We start from the raw sequence: 14,692 nt of genomic DNA, 5'->3' as shown, positions 1-14,692 counted from the left end.
GTCATTCTTGGACCATATTTTGTAATTTTACTATAGGAAAATAAACATGTGCTCTCTCTTTAGAGTCATTCACAGGTGATGTTAAAGACCCAACGAGGCCCATCAGGCATGCCCAGTGTTGGCATAGCCAGGTGTTTCCTTTTTTGTTTCTCTCTTTAGCAGTGTTTAGCAGTACTTACCCTTCAAGGTCTCCTTACCAGGTAACAACTAAATCTGAAAGAAGCAGATGAACGTGCAGTGAGCTTTCATTCTAGGCTATTAAAAATGCTAATGTTTATTGACATATTTTGATTAAAGAAACCTGTACTGGCTAAAACCTTGTGATAAAGTGAGGTTGGTATGGCCTGCAAATGTGAAGAGACACTAGCTGGTCGCACGGTAATTGAATGAAGAGCATGGAAGGAAGAGGCAGAGAACCCCCAACAACAGAAAGGATTTAGGAGGTTTGTATTTTCCCAATTTCTGATTGATGAGTACAGGGAAAACTTAGCTGTTCTTCCCTATTGTTTGTTTTCTTGTTTTGATGATCATAAGACACTTTTTGATAAAGAGGGGCTGTGGCCTGTTTTTTATCTTAGTTAATAAAAATGCTTACAGATTGTGGGCATTCTTAGAAGAAACGTTTAATGTAAAATCATCATGCATTGGTTAACTGGGGGAAAGGATAGAGAAATAAACACAATACAATCTGTCTGATCAGTGGATTTTTAAAAATTATTTTCCTGATAAGTGACTAACTACAGCTTTTTCTAGATGAAGTTCAAGTGACTTCAGCTGGTGCCTTGACTGTACTAACCTTCAGAGGTGCCTCTTATAAATCCAAACAAACAGTATATTCCAGTGTGGTTTAAGCTTTTTCCTATTTTGTCTTTAGGAAAGCAGAACTGCTGTATACCTGATGAAAGGAGGAAGGGAATAGTCTTATTAGTGTCTTATGAGAAGAATATCTTGACAAAGAGATTTAAACTTCTAGATCCTGTACTCGCAACAGCATTTTGTGATTATGTTGTGCTGATTGTCTGAGAAACAGTACTGGAGATGTAGGGTAGAGGGAGAAGAAGGGAGGTAGATTTTGAGAGGCCCTATGGAATTTACTTTCCTGGCTAGTAAACAAAGAATATGCCATGTAAATGGATTGTAATATATAGCATAGATACCTGCCCTTATTTTAAGCAGTAATAAAGTTAAAAAACATTGAGAAAATGTGTGTATATATGGGTGGGTTCAATAAAAATGGTCCTCGTACCTGACAAGTTAGTAGGATTGCAGGCTACAAAAGCCTGTGTTTGGAAGGAGGGATGAAGTCAGGTATTTATTCATTTATTCTTGACTTCCCTCTGAGAGACCTACTTACCTTGGTGTATGGAAGTTCACTATATTAGTTTATATTACAGAGTCAGCCTGGGCTTTTCTGACCTGTAGTGAGCTTTACTCACGTAAACTCTTCTGGAATTCACTGTGGTAAATTATCAAGAAGGAAGTTGATAAGCACGTGATTTATGTCAGTAGAAGTTAATGGACTTATACCACACCTTTGCACACCCTTACATTTAAGAATGTGAAAAAACATAGTTATCCAAGTATATGGGATAATCCTTACTGCCGTGCTAACTGAATTTTAAATAGCTCCAATATGTGTCAGGGAACTACTTCCCCTATATTATGGGATGCACAGCATAGATTTGTGTGCCTTGGTTACGTGGGGAGAGGATGATCAGCAGAACTTCTTGTGGGTGCTGGTGCACCTGTGCACAAGTCACTGCTCCAACCTTCTTTGTCACTACTGAGATGTGGGGACCATACATGTGTTAGTGAAGAGGTGAATCTTTAATGCAAGCTAAGGAAGAAACCTGTGTTTAAATTCTAGATTGAGCAAAGCAATATATGTGTACCTGTTCAGTTTTAGTCTCCGTCAGCTGGTTGAATGGTTATACAGAGAATTTGTTATTTCAGGGCTGCTGTATGAAGTAAGATTGAGGGCTGGGGTTTTTTTGTGGGGTTTGAAGGTATTGCATTAACAGTTTGTGTTTTGGGAGACGGTCTCTGGTAGAGGGATTGTTTGATAGAAAATGAAATGTAATTTTGATCCCATAAGGCATGAACTGAATTAAGTGCTTTTTGGAGACAACACCACTTCACTCTTCAGTGGTGACTTATTACCGCCATTACTATTAGTAGGTAGATGATATTTAAAATGAAATATGATGCGTCTTAATGTCACAGCAAATAACAACAAAAGATAAATTAGTAGTTAAATTAGCATATTGACTGGTTGGGTGAAATATGCATAACAATCAACTCTAGCAATAAATAACTTGAAACAAAATATTTTTCAAGGAGTTTTGGAGGTCCTTCTCTATTTTAGAGTAATCATGGATGGATCTAGTTTGCCATGCATTAACTTTATTAATTTGCTGTCCAAGACATAAGTTTCCAAGGCTAATTGCATCAGATGCCTTGCTGCAGTGAGCATCAAACAACCAACTATTATTAAAAGAGAAACTAAAACATGATAAGATCAGTTTTCTTTTGTGCTTTTCATGGAAAATATATTAGGAGATAAAGCAAAACGTGTCAAGCAAAATCAGAGTGCATTTCAATCGGAGTTCTGTATGGAGCTAGCCTGGCTGTTTATTTCTTTGTACCTGAACATATTCATTTTGTTCATCTTGTATCTGGATTTTTCTGCTTCTGAGAATATCAGTATGTTATAGGATGGCCTACCTCTAGCAGGTGGCCATGGGCAGCAGGTGGCTGTGATCCCAGCTCCCAGGTGTTTCAAAATCAGCAGGGTCTTGGTGAACCAGTCACTGTTTTTATGTGTGACTCCACTAGAAATATTTCTGGTTGAAATTTCTCATCTGACACTTTTTGGATCTACAGCACAGCCACTGCAGGATGGGAAATCAACTACAAAACTGCCTGCCTTCCCTCCATCGCAGGACACCTTCTACAGCCCTTCATTGGACATGGCCATTTCAGGCTTCTGGTTTTAACCCTTTTGATGTCTCAGGAAAACAAGGCAGAGAGATTCAACCAGGGTTTTTTCCTAACCATAAAAACCTCTTCTAAAAGAAGAGATAACTTCAAATTTCTGAAAACAGGAATATTGAAGTATATCTTTCATTTATCTAGTTTATATTAGCACTTGAAGTCTTTTACCTTCTTTTTTTGTATGCAAGCATTCCTTTTTCAAGTGATCATTACTATGCTTTTAATTAGAGCTCTTCTTGTGCTCTATACCGTGTGCTGATGTGTGTTGGCCACTGCCTGTCATCATTCTTGCCTTATGTTCTTTATGAGTCAATATATAGTTAAGGCATCCTTCTGCTTTGCTGGGTTGGCACCAAGGCTGCAATCAGATATCTTTAGTGAGTTCTCGAACGCTGTTTCAGGTCAAACAGCTGTGCCAGTAAACTTGTCTGGAGCAAAATTACACATATCGCAAAAAATATGTCACAAACCAGAGTTTGTGGATTGTGTAGACACACACTGTTCTGCCATGCTCTGCTTGAAGAAGCCTTTCATGGTCTGAAGCTTCCTCTACCTTTCAAAAGCTACCAAATGTATCTCTACGGTTTATTGGTGCATAGGTAAAAGGATGAGAGAACACTTTTATTGGTGTGCGTATTGTAGGCTTTCATTATCTGCTAAGGTTATGTATATGTCGTTGTTGCAGGCAAGTGTGGCACAGATATAAGGGGCTTTGCTGGTGCTCCAAATGACTTGAATTCACGTAGATGTGCTTGCTTAGCTCAGACCTAGCACTGTGCTAATAAATCCTGCTGAGAGACACAGTATATTAGTTCAGGCTTAATGATGTGCTAATACAGTTACCTGCTGAAAGGCTATGCAGGCATACATAAGTCACTCTATCCCCCTGAACTTTTCTTTTAGCAGGGTTAGGACTCACTAATTCATAGGCAGAGTCTTGAGCCTTTCAGGTTTCTTTTATAAGAATAACCTACTTAATCCATTTGACTCTCTGATGAATAGAGATGCTTGTACTCTGTGCTTCGGCAGAGGTAGGCATGGCTGGGGAGAGAGAATTTGCTCCTGTGTTTAGATGTGGTGAAGTTCCTGGCTGGTTTTTGATGCATAGTGTGAAACCGCTCAAGACTGCTTAATTTCTATAATTCCCTGTGTCCATTTATAAACTTAAGGTACTTTCCAGAGAGGCTTAACTGTGACAATATGGCAGTTTCTGTATTCAAAATACAGCCTTATTCCTTGGAGTTTATCCAGTCCTAGCTCTTTACCTTTTTCAGAAAACACAAAAAAGAAACTACTGGTTGGGTTAGCAGAGTGCATGCCCTTAACAATAGCACGGTATTTCATGCTGCTTCTGTACTTGGTCCTTGTCCGAGTCACCAGAGCAGAGGTGTATCCTGCCCACTTCTCTGCTGCTCTCACGAATATCAGCAGGAATTCATCTTATTCGAAGATAAAGAGGATAATAACTAGTGTCTCATTACCTGGTTAGGTGATACTAGCAACAGGGGAACAGAATACTTTACTTCATCCATGAAGATGTGGATGAGCTGGGATTGCCAACCTGGATGCAGTTTCTAGGATGAGGTGTGGAGCTGGCATAGCAGGGGCCCATAAAGCAACATGTTTTGGAACAAATTTCCTGCTTTAAATGGAAAAAAACACCTAGGATATTTTTCATAGACCTGTACTGATTTGTCAGCTGTCTGTGGAGGTATCACAGTGTTGGTATGGATGGCTTAAATATTAAGCTTTTCTCCAAAGAGTTAGTGCTCCTGGAGATCTAGGCATGGGCTGTGGTCGCAGTTAGAAATTGCTCAAATTAGGCTTGGATTTAGTATCCGATTCCTAGGCTTGTCTCATTGCAGTAGAAATATCTTGAGGAAACTCCTGATTTCTTGGTGTATATTTTTTAGTGTATTGCAGCATTACTGTGCTGTAGTATAATAACATATTCAAAATTGAGAGCACATAAAGTTCCTCAAATTACTAAATGGGAGAGACATGCACAGAAAAAACTGAACCCTCAGTAGAGGAATGAGGGGCAAGAAAAACGTCAAAGGTTATTCTGGACATAACCAGTTAGTAAGATGTGCTATTTCACCAGACCTGTTTCCATGTTCTTGAATTTCTGTACTGCCCAATTTAGACTCCTAAGGCCAACGAAATGTCTGACTCTTGCTGAGCATTTAATAGCCTGAGAGGTCTTCAGTCTGCACTAATTATCCACAGTTTGAAACCTGTATTAATTTTTACCTTTCTATTGTGTTTTTAGGCTGCCTGTTTGAGGATGACCTTTGCAAATCTTTTGAAATCTGTGTAAATGGTAAGTCTTGAATGTTTTGTTTGCTGACTACTCTGTCCTCTGCTGTGTAGTTGCTATGTGGTTGATTCAATAAGCCAAATATATATGAAAGAGAAGGAGAGGAAAGGGGCGGGGGGGGTGGGGTGAAGAGTACCAGGTATGACTATTCTAGTCAGCAATGAGGGGAAACGTAATAGATTTAAAAATATATAAATATTCTCTCAACCTTGAACAACATCATCTCCTTTTATGAGAAATGGATTGTAACTAATTTAAACACACTGAAATATGCTAAAATTAATTTCTCTTAATACAGGGTGAAAATAACTGTTATTTTCGGGTTGTTCAACTTTTTAGAGGATGATGTTGAGTAACTATCAGTCTCCTTTTCTTCAAAATGTTGTTATTTATTATAATAAGAAAGAAGGTCTCAAAGAAAGACTACTGTTGTTCTTGATTATGCTGCTTCCTTTTTCTGTGATTTTAGTTGAACTATGCAAAAGCAGCTTTCTTCTGCTCTCCTTCAGAATTTCCTTTCAGCAAGTCAAAAAAGCCAACACAAATGTATGAATGCATCTAATGGAAGAGTAGGAATGACTTTTCTGAGAATAGTTAAAGATTGTTAAAGTGCTATATGAAATCATTTAAGTCCTGATGAAGGATGGACCCTGTTTAGAGAGAGATCTTTTGAAGCAATTACTGTTGTAAAATATGTAGATTTGTAAGTAGGGATTTTTTTTAAATTAAGTATTATATATGAAATTTCTCTTTGTGAATGTATGGCATAAGGAAGAAGTAGTTTTGTTGTCCATCAAACATGGGAACCAATAATATGGGTCTGTTAATAGATAAACTTTATTAATATCCTAATTTAACAAATATTTAAGATGAAAAGAGATTAAATTCCCAATATTGTTGAACGTCAGACAAATGCATGCAGGGGAGGGAATAAAAGACAGAAATATGGTTGAGGAGTTAGGAGGAATTAAAATAGGTAGAAGGTTAGAAACAGTGCCTTTATTAACATCTCCAAAGATAATTCTTGTGTCAAATTGTTATTTGAAGTTGTTTCAATAACATGCAAAAATTCTGCATTGGCAATTTCCATGACTGACACCAGGAAGGGCAGTGGCAGTTTTCTAGAGTGGTGCATTTTTGCTTACTACCAATGGTCTTTGGTGCCTAGCTGTTGTCTTCCCCAATGCAAGTATATTTAATCAGGTTTTATGGTAGGCCACCGTTATATTTGGCAGACGGTATATAACAGGAGTTTCTGCAACAGATGATAGTAGAGAAATGTATGTACTTTAACTGACAGCAAAAAGTCTTCAATAAAGATGTTCCTATAAAGGTTACTTCATAGCTTCTTGCTCTACCTGTTTTCCTAATTGAAGATGCAGTTTTTAAATACTCAACATGACTTTCATTAGAGTGCAAAATTGAACTATGGAAATTGTATCTTTGAATTCAGAATGGACCTCTTCTGTAGATCTACTCTTATTTTGGCATAACTGTGACTTAGAGAAAAGTCAGTAATGAATAAGCCAGTTGATCAATGATATTTCCTAATGGCTGATCTTAATTAAAAAAAATACATGCAGGGATTCTGTCAGTGTGTTTAAAGTCACTGCAAAGTATTTCATTATTTTGCCCTAGCTGGGCAAATGTTGTCTAGAGTGGATTTTAGACGCTGTCCTTGATGCAAGTAGAAATACACCATTCTTGAGAAAATTAACAGAATCTTTGGAGGATCATACTTTGAAGGATCACACTTTGAAATACTAAAATACCATCAGAATTTACTTTTTATATATACCAGAAAAGAAAAGGGCTGCTTGCTTCTGAGCAGTCCTTCCCATTTTTCCTGTCCAAACTGCTTCCAGTTCTTCTGTCTCTGAAGTTCTTCAGAAATCCTGATATATTGAAATGTGAGTGCTTTGCTGGATTGAAAGCTCAGGAACTTAAGTCTGTGTAGGTCACTAAGCTCAGGAGCAGAGCTAGCTTTGTGCATTGCAAGGTCGTGGAAAGGTTTGCCTCCTTTGTTGTCACACAAGTGCGTATTTCTGAAGTACAGTGTCAATGTGGGTAAGAAACAGCAGCTACTTTTGGGTAGCATCTTTGAAGCATCTGTGACCTGTAGATCTGAGTCAAACTCCTGCAGAAAGGCTGATAACTTTGATCTTTCTCTCGGCTTCCAGCAAAGGTAGCTGAACTGACTGCATTTTCAAAAATGAAACTGGGTTTGCCTATTGAAGACATCAGTTGCAGTCTTTGCTGTCTCGTATCATGTCATCAGCTGAAGACTTCAAGTACTCGTCATGCATCAGACTTGTAAAAGGATAACCAAAACACCAATAGCTGAGCTGTTTCATGCTGTTCTACAACTTCAAAATAAATGAGAAGGAAAGAATAGTATTTTTTTAAGAAGCGGTTTTTAAGTGCCTGATAGATTTTGATAAATGTTCATTTGTATAAATAAAAAAAGGATGTTAAGAGAAGTTTCTATTGTTGTTAAAAGCGATGTGATCCAGGTGTAAGATCTGGTATAAACAGCATAACTGTATCAGTTGCATCACTTACATCTGTTTAGGTCATATGCCGTTCTTGTAGGGCAAACAACCTGCTGTAATAATGATTGTTGACTTTTCTGCCGCTTCCCCCTCGTCACATAAAGGTCTCTTCTGGCTTCAGTGATGGTTTCTCGCTTATGTTTGTTTAATAGCTCCAGCAGCATTCATGCAATATTAATTTATTTCCATAAACCTTTTATCAGTTTCCTGAGCTGCACTGACTCATCAAGTGGTTAAAAAGGAACATATTGTTTCATGTTTATTTTAATGGCATAAGGATAAGCCAGGCAAAAAGACCGAGTTACTTTTCCTGGACTCTTCCTTTACAAAGCTAGAACTTTGTGGGGTAAAGTGGTTTAGGTGCCATTTACTTCACTTCTTGTAAATCATTACCTCTATTTTACAGTTGGAGGAACTGATATTTTCACCCATCTAAAATGCTTGAAGCTTGCAGCTACGACTTGATATGAAAGGTGGATATGCTTATGAGCTGCAGACCCTAATGGAAAATAATCTGGCATTCTATAAGCTTGGAAATGCTTGCTCCCCAATAAGTGCTGATAAGCTGCTACAGATGCCAAAGGAAGCAAGTAACAATGTTGAACAAGATATATAGAAGGGAAAAGAATAATATAAGGAATAGGATTTGAAATGAGGGTATGTGTAGTGACACAGCTGTGGGTAGAGAGGCATATGGCATTCACAGGTTCACATACGTTTTTCTGTCTGGGTTAGAAGTTTAAGCAAATGAGTTTGGCCATATGTTTATTTTTATTTTCTTAACTGTTATGCCTAGGATGTGTTTGTATAAAAAGGAAAGAAAAAGAAACATCAAGAAGGAATTTTTAGACGATCTCTGAGACTGAGATCCTTCACTTCTCCTCGGACACTCCTTGGATTTATATATTAAACCTAGTACAGTTGGATAAGTGGGAATATGTCATGTTCTGTTTTGCATTTTAAGTGATAAGTAAAGCAGTTCATGTAAAACATCAGCTCACATAGGTTCCTCGTTGGAAGGTTTAAACAAACTGGCTCCTGAAAGCAGCAAAGCAAAGACTAGTTCTTATCCTTTCTTATGAAATCACGCTATTGAATTCTGGTTGTGCAACTGGGAAAGACACCATGTGGTGTAGATAAAAGCATTCATTTCAAAATAACCGCCCCTTATTGTCCTCGTTCCTCCTTTTACTAAACTGTTTGAACTGCTCATTTAGAAGGATGGCATTCTTTCCTTTAGGCTTAATCTCCAGATATTTTGCTTCAGAAAGAAGCTTTGTGCTGTGTTTTATCCATGTGTGGATACCATGATATCTTTGCTCCTTATCAACAGAGCCTTTATAAATCAGGGCAGTTTTATTTATGAAAGATGTGGCTGCAAGCCTCCTTCCCTCATGAAATCATAACAGGGTTCATGCAGGCAAGATCAGATTGTAGAAAACAGCTCTGTGAGACCAACCAAAAAAGCTAATTAAATACAGTTGTTGGCGCAGTGTGCATCATTAAGTCAAGCCTCACTGACAACCACTAAACCTCTCCTAGGAAGACACGGTCTAATGTCTGCAGTAGTGTTTGAAGATGCTGTGCTTGTGAAAGGCTGTATAAACAGCTATGCACAGCTGAATCAATATTGCTTTATGTATGCAAGCTGCACTTGTTAGGAGGGACTTAGGTTAGCACGGTGTGTCAAAGGTGTCCAAGCGTTGCAGTACAAAGTCATGAGCCTTTCCAAGTTTGGATGTCTCCAGATAGTTCAGAATATTAATGTACTTTCTTCCTCAGCTACAGAGCTCCTTGAACATTTGGAATATAAGTGATTGCATGTGCTGGTGATGAGCCATAAATGGTAAACATGTGCTACAGATGATAAGGGAGAGGAGTCAGGATCCCTGAAATGGTTTCTTGAACTTAATGTGTTACGCTTTGAGGTTTTCCAGATCATTGCCTAGTAGGATGGAATTACAGAGGGAGATGCACCTCAGCATTGTTTAGCTAACAGATGTCTGCAGCTACATCTGCATTTGCAAGGCACTGCTCTTACAAAAGCTGTTTAATTTTTGTCAAGTGACACTATAAATCTGTGCCTAAGCTTTCTGAAGCCTTTCAGTAGGCATCCGTGCTTGTTATAACTAAATTCAGACTTCTGAGGAGTAATTCTAAGTGGTACCTCTACATACTGTCGCTTTATTGTGTGTACAGAGATTTTTCTGTGCTTTCCAAGGATGTGGGAATTCTTCACAAATAACTGAAGTCCTAATGCCACCCTATGAGGTAAACCTGATGTTGTAACTTCTTACCTGAATTCTGAGGTAAATGGGAATAAATGTATTTGGAGTAAAAATCCGATCGATTATTTAAATATAAGGATTTACTTTCAGTGGTTTTTCCATACCAGTTCAAGGAGGTCATAGGGGTTTTTTTGTCAGAGATTTTAATTTTTTTTAAAATATGCTTTGAATAAGAATGTCAGAATCTGGTGTGATACTCAAGAAGGAGTAAACTTTAAAATCTACCATTGTATAATGGTATTCTGAAAACCCACACTTAGGAAGTATTTACGCACTTCATTCAGCTGAAATCAGGGGCGAGTTAACACCTAAATATTCCTGAGAATCTGTGGATGTGAGGATGGTGCCTTAGTTATTAGGAATATTTTGCATTTCTTAAAGAGTTCTTACACACCTTTTGAAATAATTCTGTGGAAATAAACACCAAGATTAAAATTTGCTCACTTTTTTCCCCACACTTGTTCTCCATTAGGTTATGTGACAGAGTCATGTAATAGGAGCAAGTAAATGATATGGAGTTTGGGAGGAAGACTCTGGTTTCCCATTAGCCTGTGTACTCCCTCATGTTAGCTCTCCTGTCCCCTTGTCTTATGAAGCTCTAAAGACACTTGTATTAATGACAGTGTCAGAGCTCCTCAGGATTAATGAGCGGAAGAGAAGTTGCAACACAACTTCCGTTATGAATGGTGATAACACAACGGAAGAGAGCAGGAGATGGCGACTGGAGGAATTTGAGGGTTGCTCAGCTCTACTCCACCCCACCATGCTGCTGCTTCGCAAATAAATTGTACCAGCTCAGTTTCTAAACTAGAGGTGTCTGGTTTGCTACTGAGTATACTCAGCGTGCACTGACAGGAATGCTTTCAACATTGATGCTGAATGCTTCTGAGCTATTTGAGGTAAAAACACTGAAAAAGTAACATTTTAGTTTTACCGCAAGGTTAAAAATATCAGTGCAGTGATGACTTCATCTGCTTTACCTTGCAATAGAGCATGGTGCTTTTTTTTTCTCTTTGAAGAAAAGGCCCATCTATCTTCAAAACTATCTATTTGTGTCTTGTGTTTGTCTCGCTGTGGTGTTAAAATAGCTACCTGTGTGATAGTCAGGTAGAAGTGTCTAGCACAATTGGCATTAAAATTGGAGTAGTGATCAAAGGTGAAGTTACCGTCTTCTCCATAGGAAAAGATGCTTAGCATGATAATGCAACTATGGTTATCCACTATCCTAGCTGTCACCAAAAGCTTTATTGTGGGGTTTTTGTGGAGAATCTCAAGTTGTAGCTCCTGCAGGGTAAGAAACATCACTCAGGCTTCACTGACAGCCTGCTGTCCAGCACCAAGTGAGAGGCAAGTATGTACCATAAATCTACCACCAGCCATAGGTAATCCTTTATGTTCCTGTGTCCTGTGCTAGTAAATAAGTCTTGGAGCTGCTGAGTGTTGCACAGTATTATTTTATGTGGACAGACCTCCTTTTTCTTACAGCTCAGGCAAGAACGCTGCTGTGTTGTCATATAGAAACTTCTGTTTTATCTTAGTGTTGTGACTCATGGTAGTGTATTTTCTTGCTCCAAATTGTGTTGTGCATTGTGTTTCTCAGAACTAGGACAAGCACTGCAAGTAAAATTGCTTAACCAGTGTATGTTTGAGTGATGTGGGGGGGGATTTTGGTGTTTGAGTCAAGAAGTTTGGTTAAAAGACTCCACCTCCCCACCTGTAGGTTTGGGGGGGGAGGGGCCTAGATCATTGGAGAGTAAACTTAATTATCTAGTGTCTCTCTCGCTTTTACCCAAATTATGTATTTGTGGTGATAATGTGGATGAGTGTCCAAAATCTAACGTAATGATCTGATATTAAGCAGGACTGAAGGTCTGGAATTCTTGGATTTGTCTTTTTTTTTTTTTTTTTAATATTCAGTATTTCTCCATTGAATATTTGAGTTGATATGAAGTCTTCACTCTTACAAGATATGTGTGTGTTTATTAGGGAAAAACAACTAAATCCTATTTGTCTGCTGCTTTTTGGAACTTGTACTAGGCAGGATACATACAATTTAGGGTAACTTTTGAAAATGTATGTTACACTAGCATATTAAGTGTTTCCTGAAAATGTATTTGGGAATTTGAGGTATTGTCTCTATCATGTACCTTATTAGTGTGTGGTGGTTAACTCTTTTTGGGTAAGCTATGTAGCAACTGATGGCACATCTGTTGGACGTGTTCAGAGATGGTCCCTATTTCATTATTTTATTACACTAAAAAAAAAAGTAATGGTAACATTTGGAAGACCATGGAAAAGTACAGCCCGTTTGAAAAAAGGCATTAGGGAGTCTCAGTAAAATTTGTGCCTGATGAATCATGAAACACAAGAGCCTGAAAAGGACAGCATGGTCTGTAGAGAAGAAGAGAACACCAAGGGATAATGTTCTGGCAATGAGGTGGAAAGCAAATGAATCCTGATTTGGAGTGACACTGCAGCAGTGTGCCTCTGCTGCAAATCCATCATACTTTCTCCCTTCCTCGTGTCAAGGGGCGTTCAGAAGTGTTACGGGTTACTTTGTGATTAAGATGTTTGGATTGTGGCTTTTGGAAAAAATAGATTAGTAGGCAGGGTTTTTTTTCTTTAAATTGTTCACCTCTACTAAAAAAACATCTCAACCCTGCATAAGCATTTATGAACGAAGAATAGTAATAAAAATTGTCAAAGTAAAGGAGATGTGAAATTGGTGAGTTGGCAGTGGCAGCTACACAGCCATATCACAAATATTGGGCAACTCCAGATGTGAATGAGATGATTTTTTTTTTCCTGGTGTTAAAAGGATATCTTCTACTTAGCATGTTGATTACTTATGAATGTGTACTTCCAAAAATGAAGTGCATGACTTTGGATCTACTTGCTTATTTTGGACTTCACCTTATCTGTTAGATGTGAAACTGTGATATTTGCCTTTGTCCCCCTGAATAGAAATAAATGAATACTGTCTCAGTGCAGCAGTGGTTAACTGGGTCAGTCAGATTAATTATTATCCTTAATTATCAAGGTACTTTGGTAGTTAACAGAGGCATTGACCGGAGTATCTAAAAGAGGATAGACTAGAAAACTTTGGACACATTTCCTGCCTGAGAAAATGGTATGCTTTTTTTAATACGCACGCTGCTTGTGTCTTTCTTTTCGAAAATTTCAATAATTCTGTCTAACAGTACATATGCTTAAAATATGGGATCATGAATCAGATTCGGGTCCCCTGAGTCGGAGGACTATGAGTGTGGGAACAGTGACTTTCCATTTGTGACCACTGAAATTGTCAGGGACCAGCTGTATTAGCTGAATGTTCACAAGTCTATGGGGCCTGATGGGATTCATCCCAGAGTACTGAAGGAGATAGCGGATGTTATGGCAGGACCCTTATCAATCATCTACCAAAGGTCTTGGGAGTCTGGGGAGATCCCTGCTGACTGGAAGCTGGCCAATGTTATTCTAATCTACAAGAAGGACATGAGGGAAGACCCAGGGAACTACAGACCTGTTAGTCTAACCTTGGTTCCTGGAAAAATTATGGAGAAGATTATACTGAGTACTGTTGGAAGGCATTTATAGAATAATGCAATCATCAGGGACAGCCAACATGGGTTCACAAAGGGAGAGTCCTGTCTGACTAATTTGATATCTTTCCATGATAAAGTCCCCCACCCAATGGATGAAGAGAAGGCAGTGGATGTAGTTCTTCTGGATGTTAGTAAGGCTCTTGATACTGTCCCTGACAGCATGCTTCTGGACAAGTTGTCCAGCTGTGGGATGAGCAGGTACACGGTGTGCTGGGTGAAGAACTGGCTGAAGGGCAGAGCTCAAAGGGTTGTAGTGAATGGGGCTACATCTGGCTGGCGACCGGTCACCAGTGGTGTTCCTCAGGGTTCAATTCTAGGGCCAGTCCTGTTCAATATATTTATCGGTGATCTGGATGCAGGAGTTGAATGCACCATTAGCAAGTATGCTGAGGTGCTGTTGAGTCTCTTGAGGGACAGGAGGCCTTGCAGAGGGATCTAGATAGATTGGAGCATTGGGCAATGATTAATGGGATGCAATTTAACAAGTCCAAATGCAGGATTCTGCACCTAGGATGGAGTAATGCTGGGCACAAGTATAAATTGGGAGAGGAGCGGCTGTAGAGCAGCCCTGCAGAAAGGGATCTGGGGGCATCGGTCGACAGCAGGCTCAGTAGGAGTCAGCAGTGTGCCCTGGGAGCCAAGAGGGCAAACCACATCCTGGGGTGCATCAAACACAGCATAATCAGCTGGTCAAAAGAGGTGATTATCCGGCTGTATTCAATGTTGGTGCAGCTTCACCTTGAGCCCTGTGTGCAGTTCTGGGCCCCACAATTTAAGAAAGATGTGAAGGTCCTTGAATGTGTCCAGAGGAGGGCAACAAAGCTGGTGACAGGGCTGGAAGGCATGTCCTGTGGGGAACAGCTAAGGACTTTGGGCGTGTCTAGTTTGGAGAAAAGGAGGCTGAGGGGTGACCTCATTGCCCTCCCCAGCTTC

At 39.1% G+C, this 14,692-nt stretch overlaps 1 protein-coding gene across 1 annotated transcript in view; it reads left to right on the top strand.

The window, feature by feature from the left end:
* The window catches only part of PTPRN2 (protein tyrosine phosphatase receptor type N2), a 679,248-nt gene that overhangs the window by 66,713 nt on the left and 597,843 nt on the right, over positions 1-14,692 (top strand). Inside the window, 1 exon segment of the mRNA XM_075495417.1 lies at positions 5,267-5,317. Within this exon segment, the coding sequence (XP_075351532.1) occupies positions 5,267-5,317 (51 nt within the window).

The sequence above is a fragment of the Mycteria americana genome, chromosome 2 (assembly GCF_035582795.1).
Source record: "Mycteria americana isolate JAX WOST 10 ecotype Jacksonville Zoo and Gardens chromosome 2, USCA_MyAme_1.0, whole genome shotgun sequence".
Classification (NCBI taxonomy): Eukaryota; Metazoa; Chordata; class Aves; order Ciconiiformes; family Ciconiidae; genus Mycteria; species Mycteria americana.
This window is presented reverse-complemented; position numbering and strand designations above follow the sequence as displayed.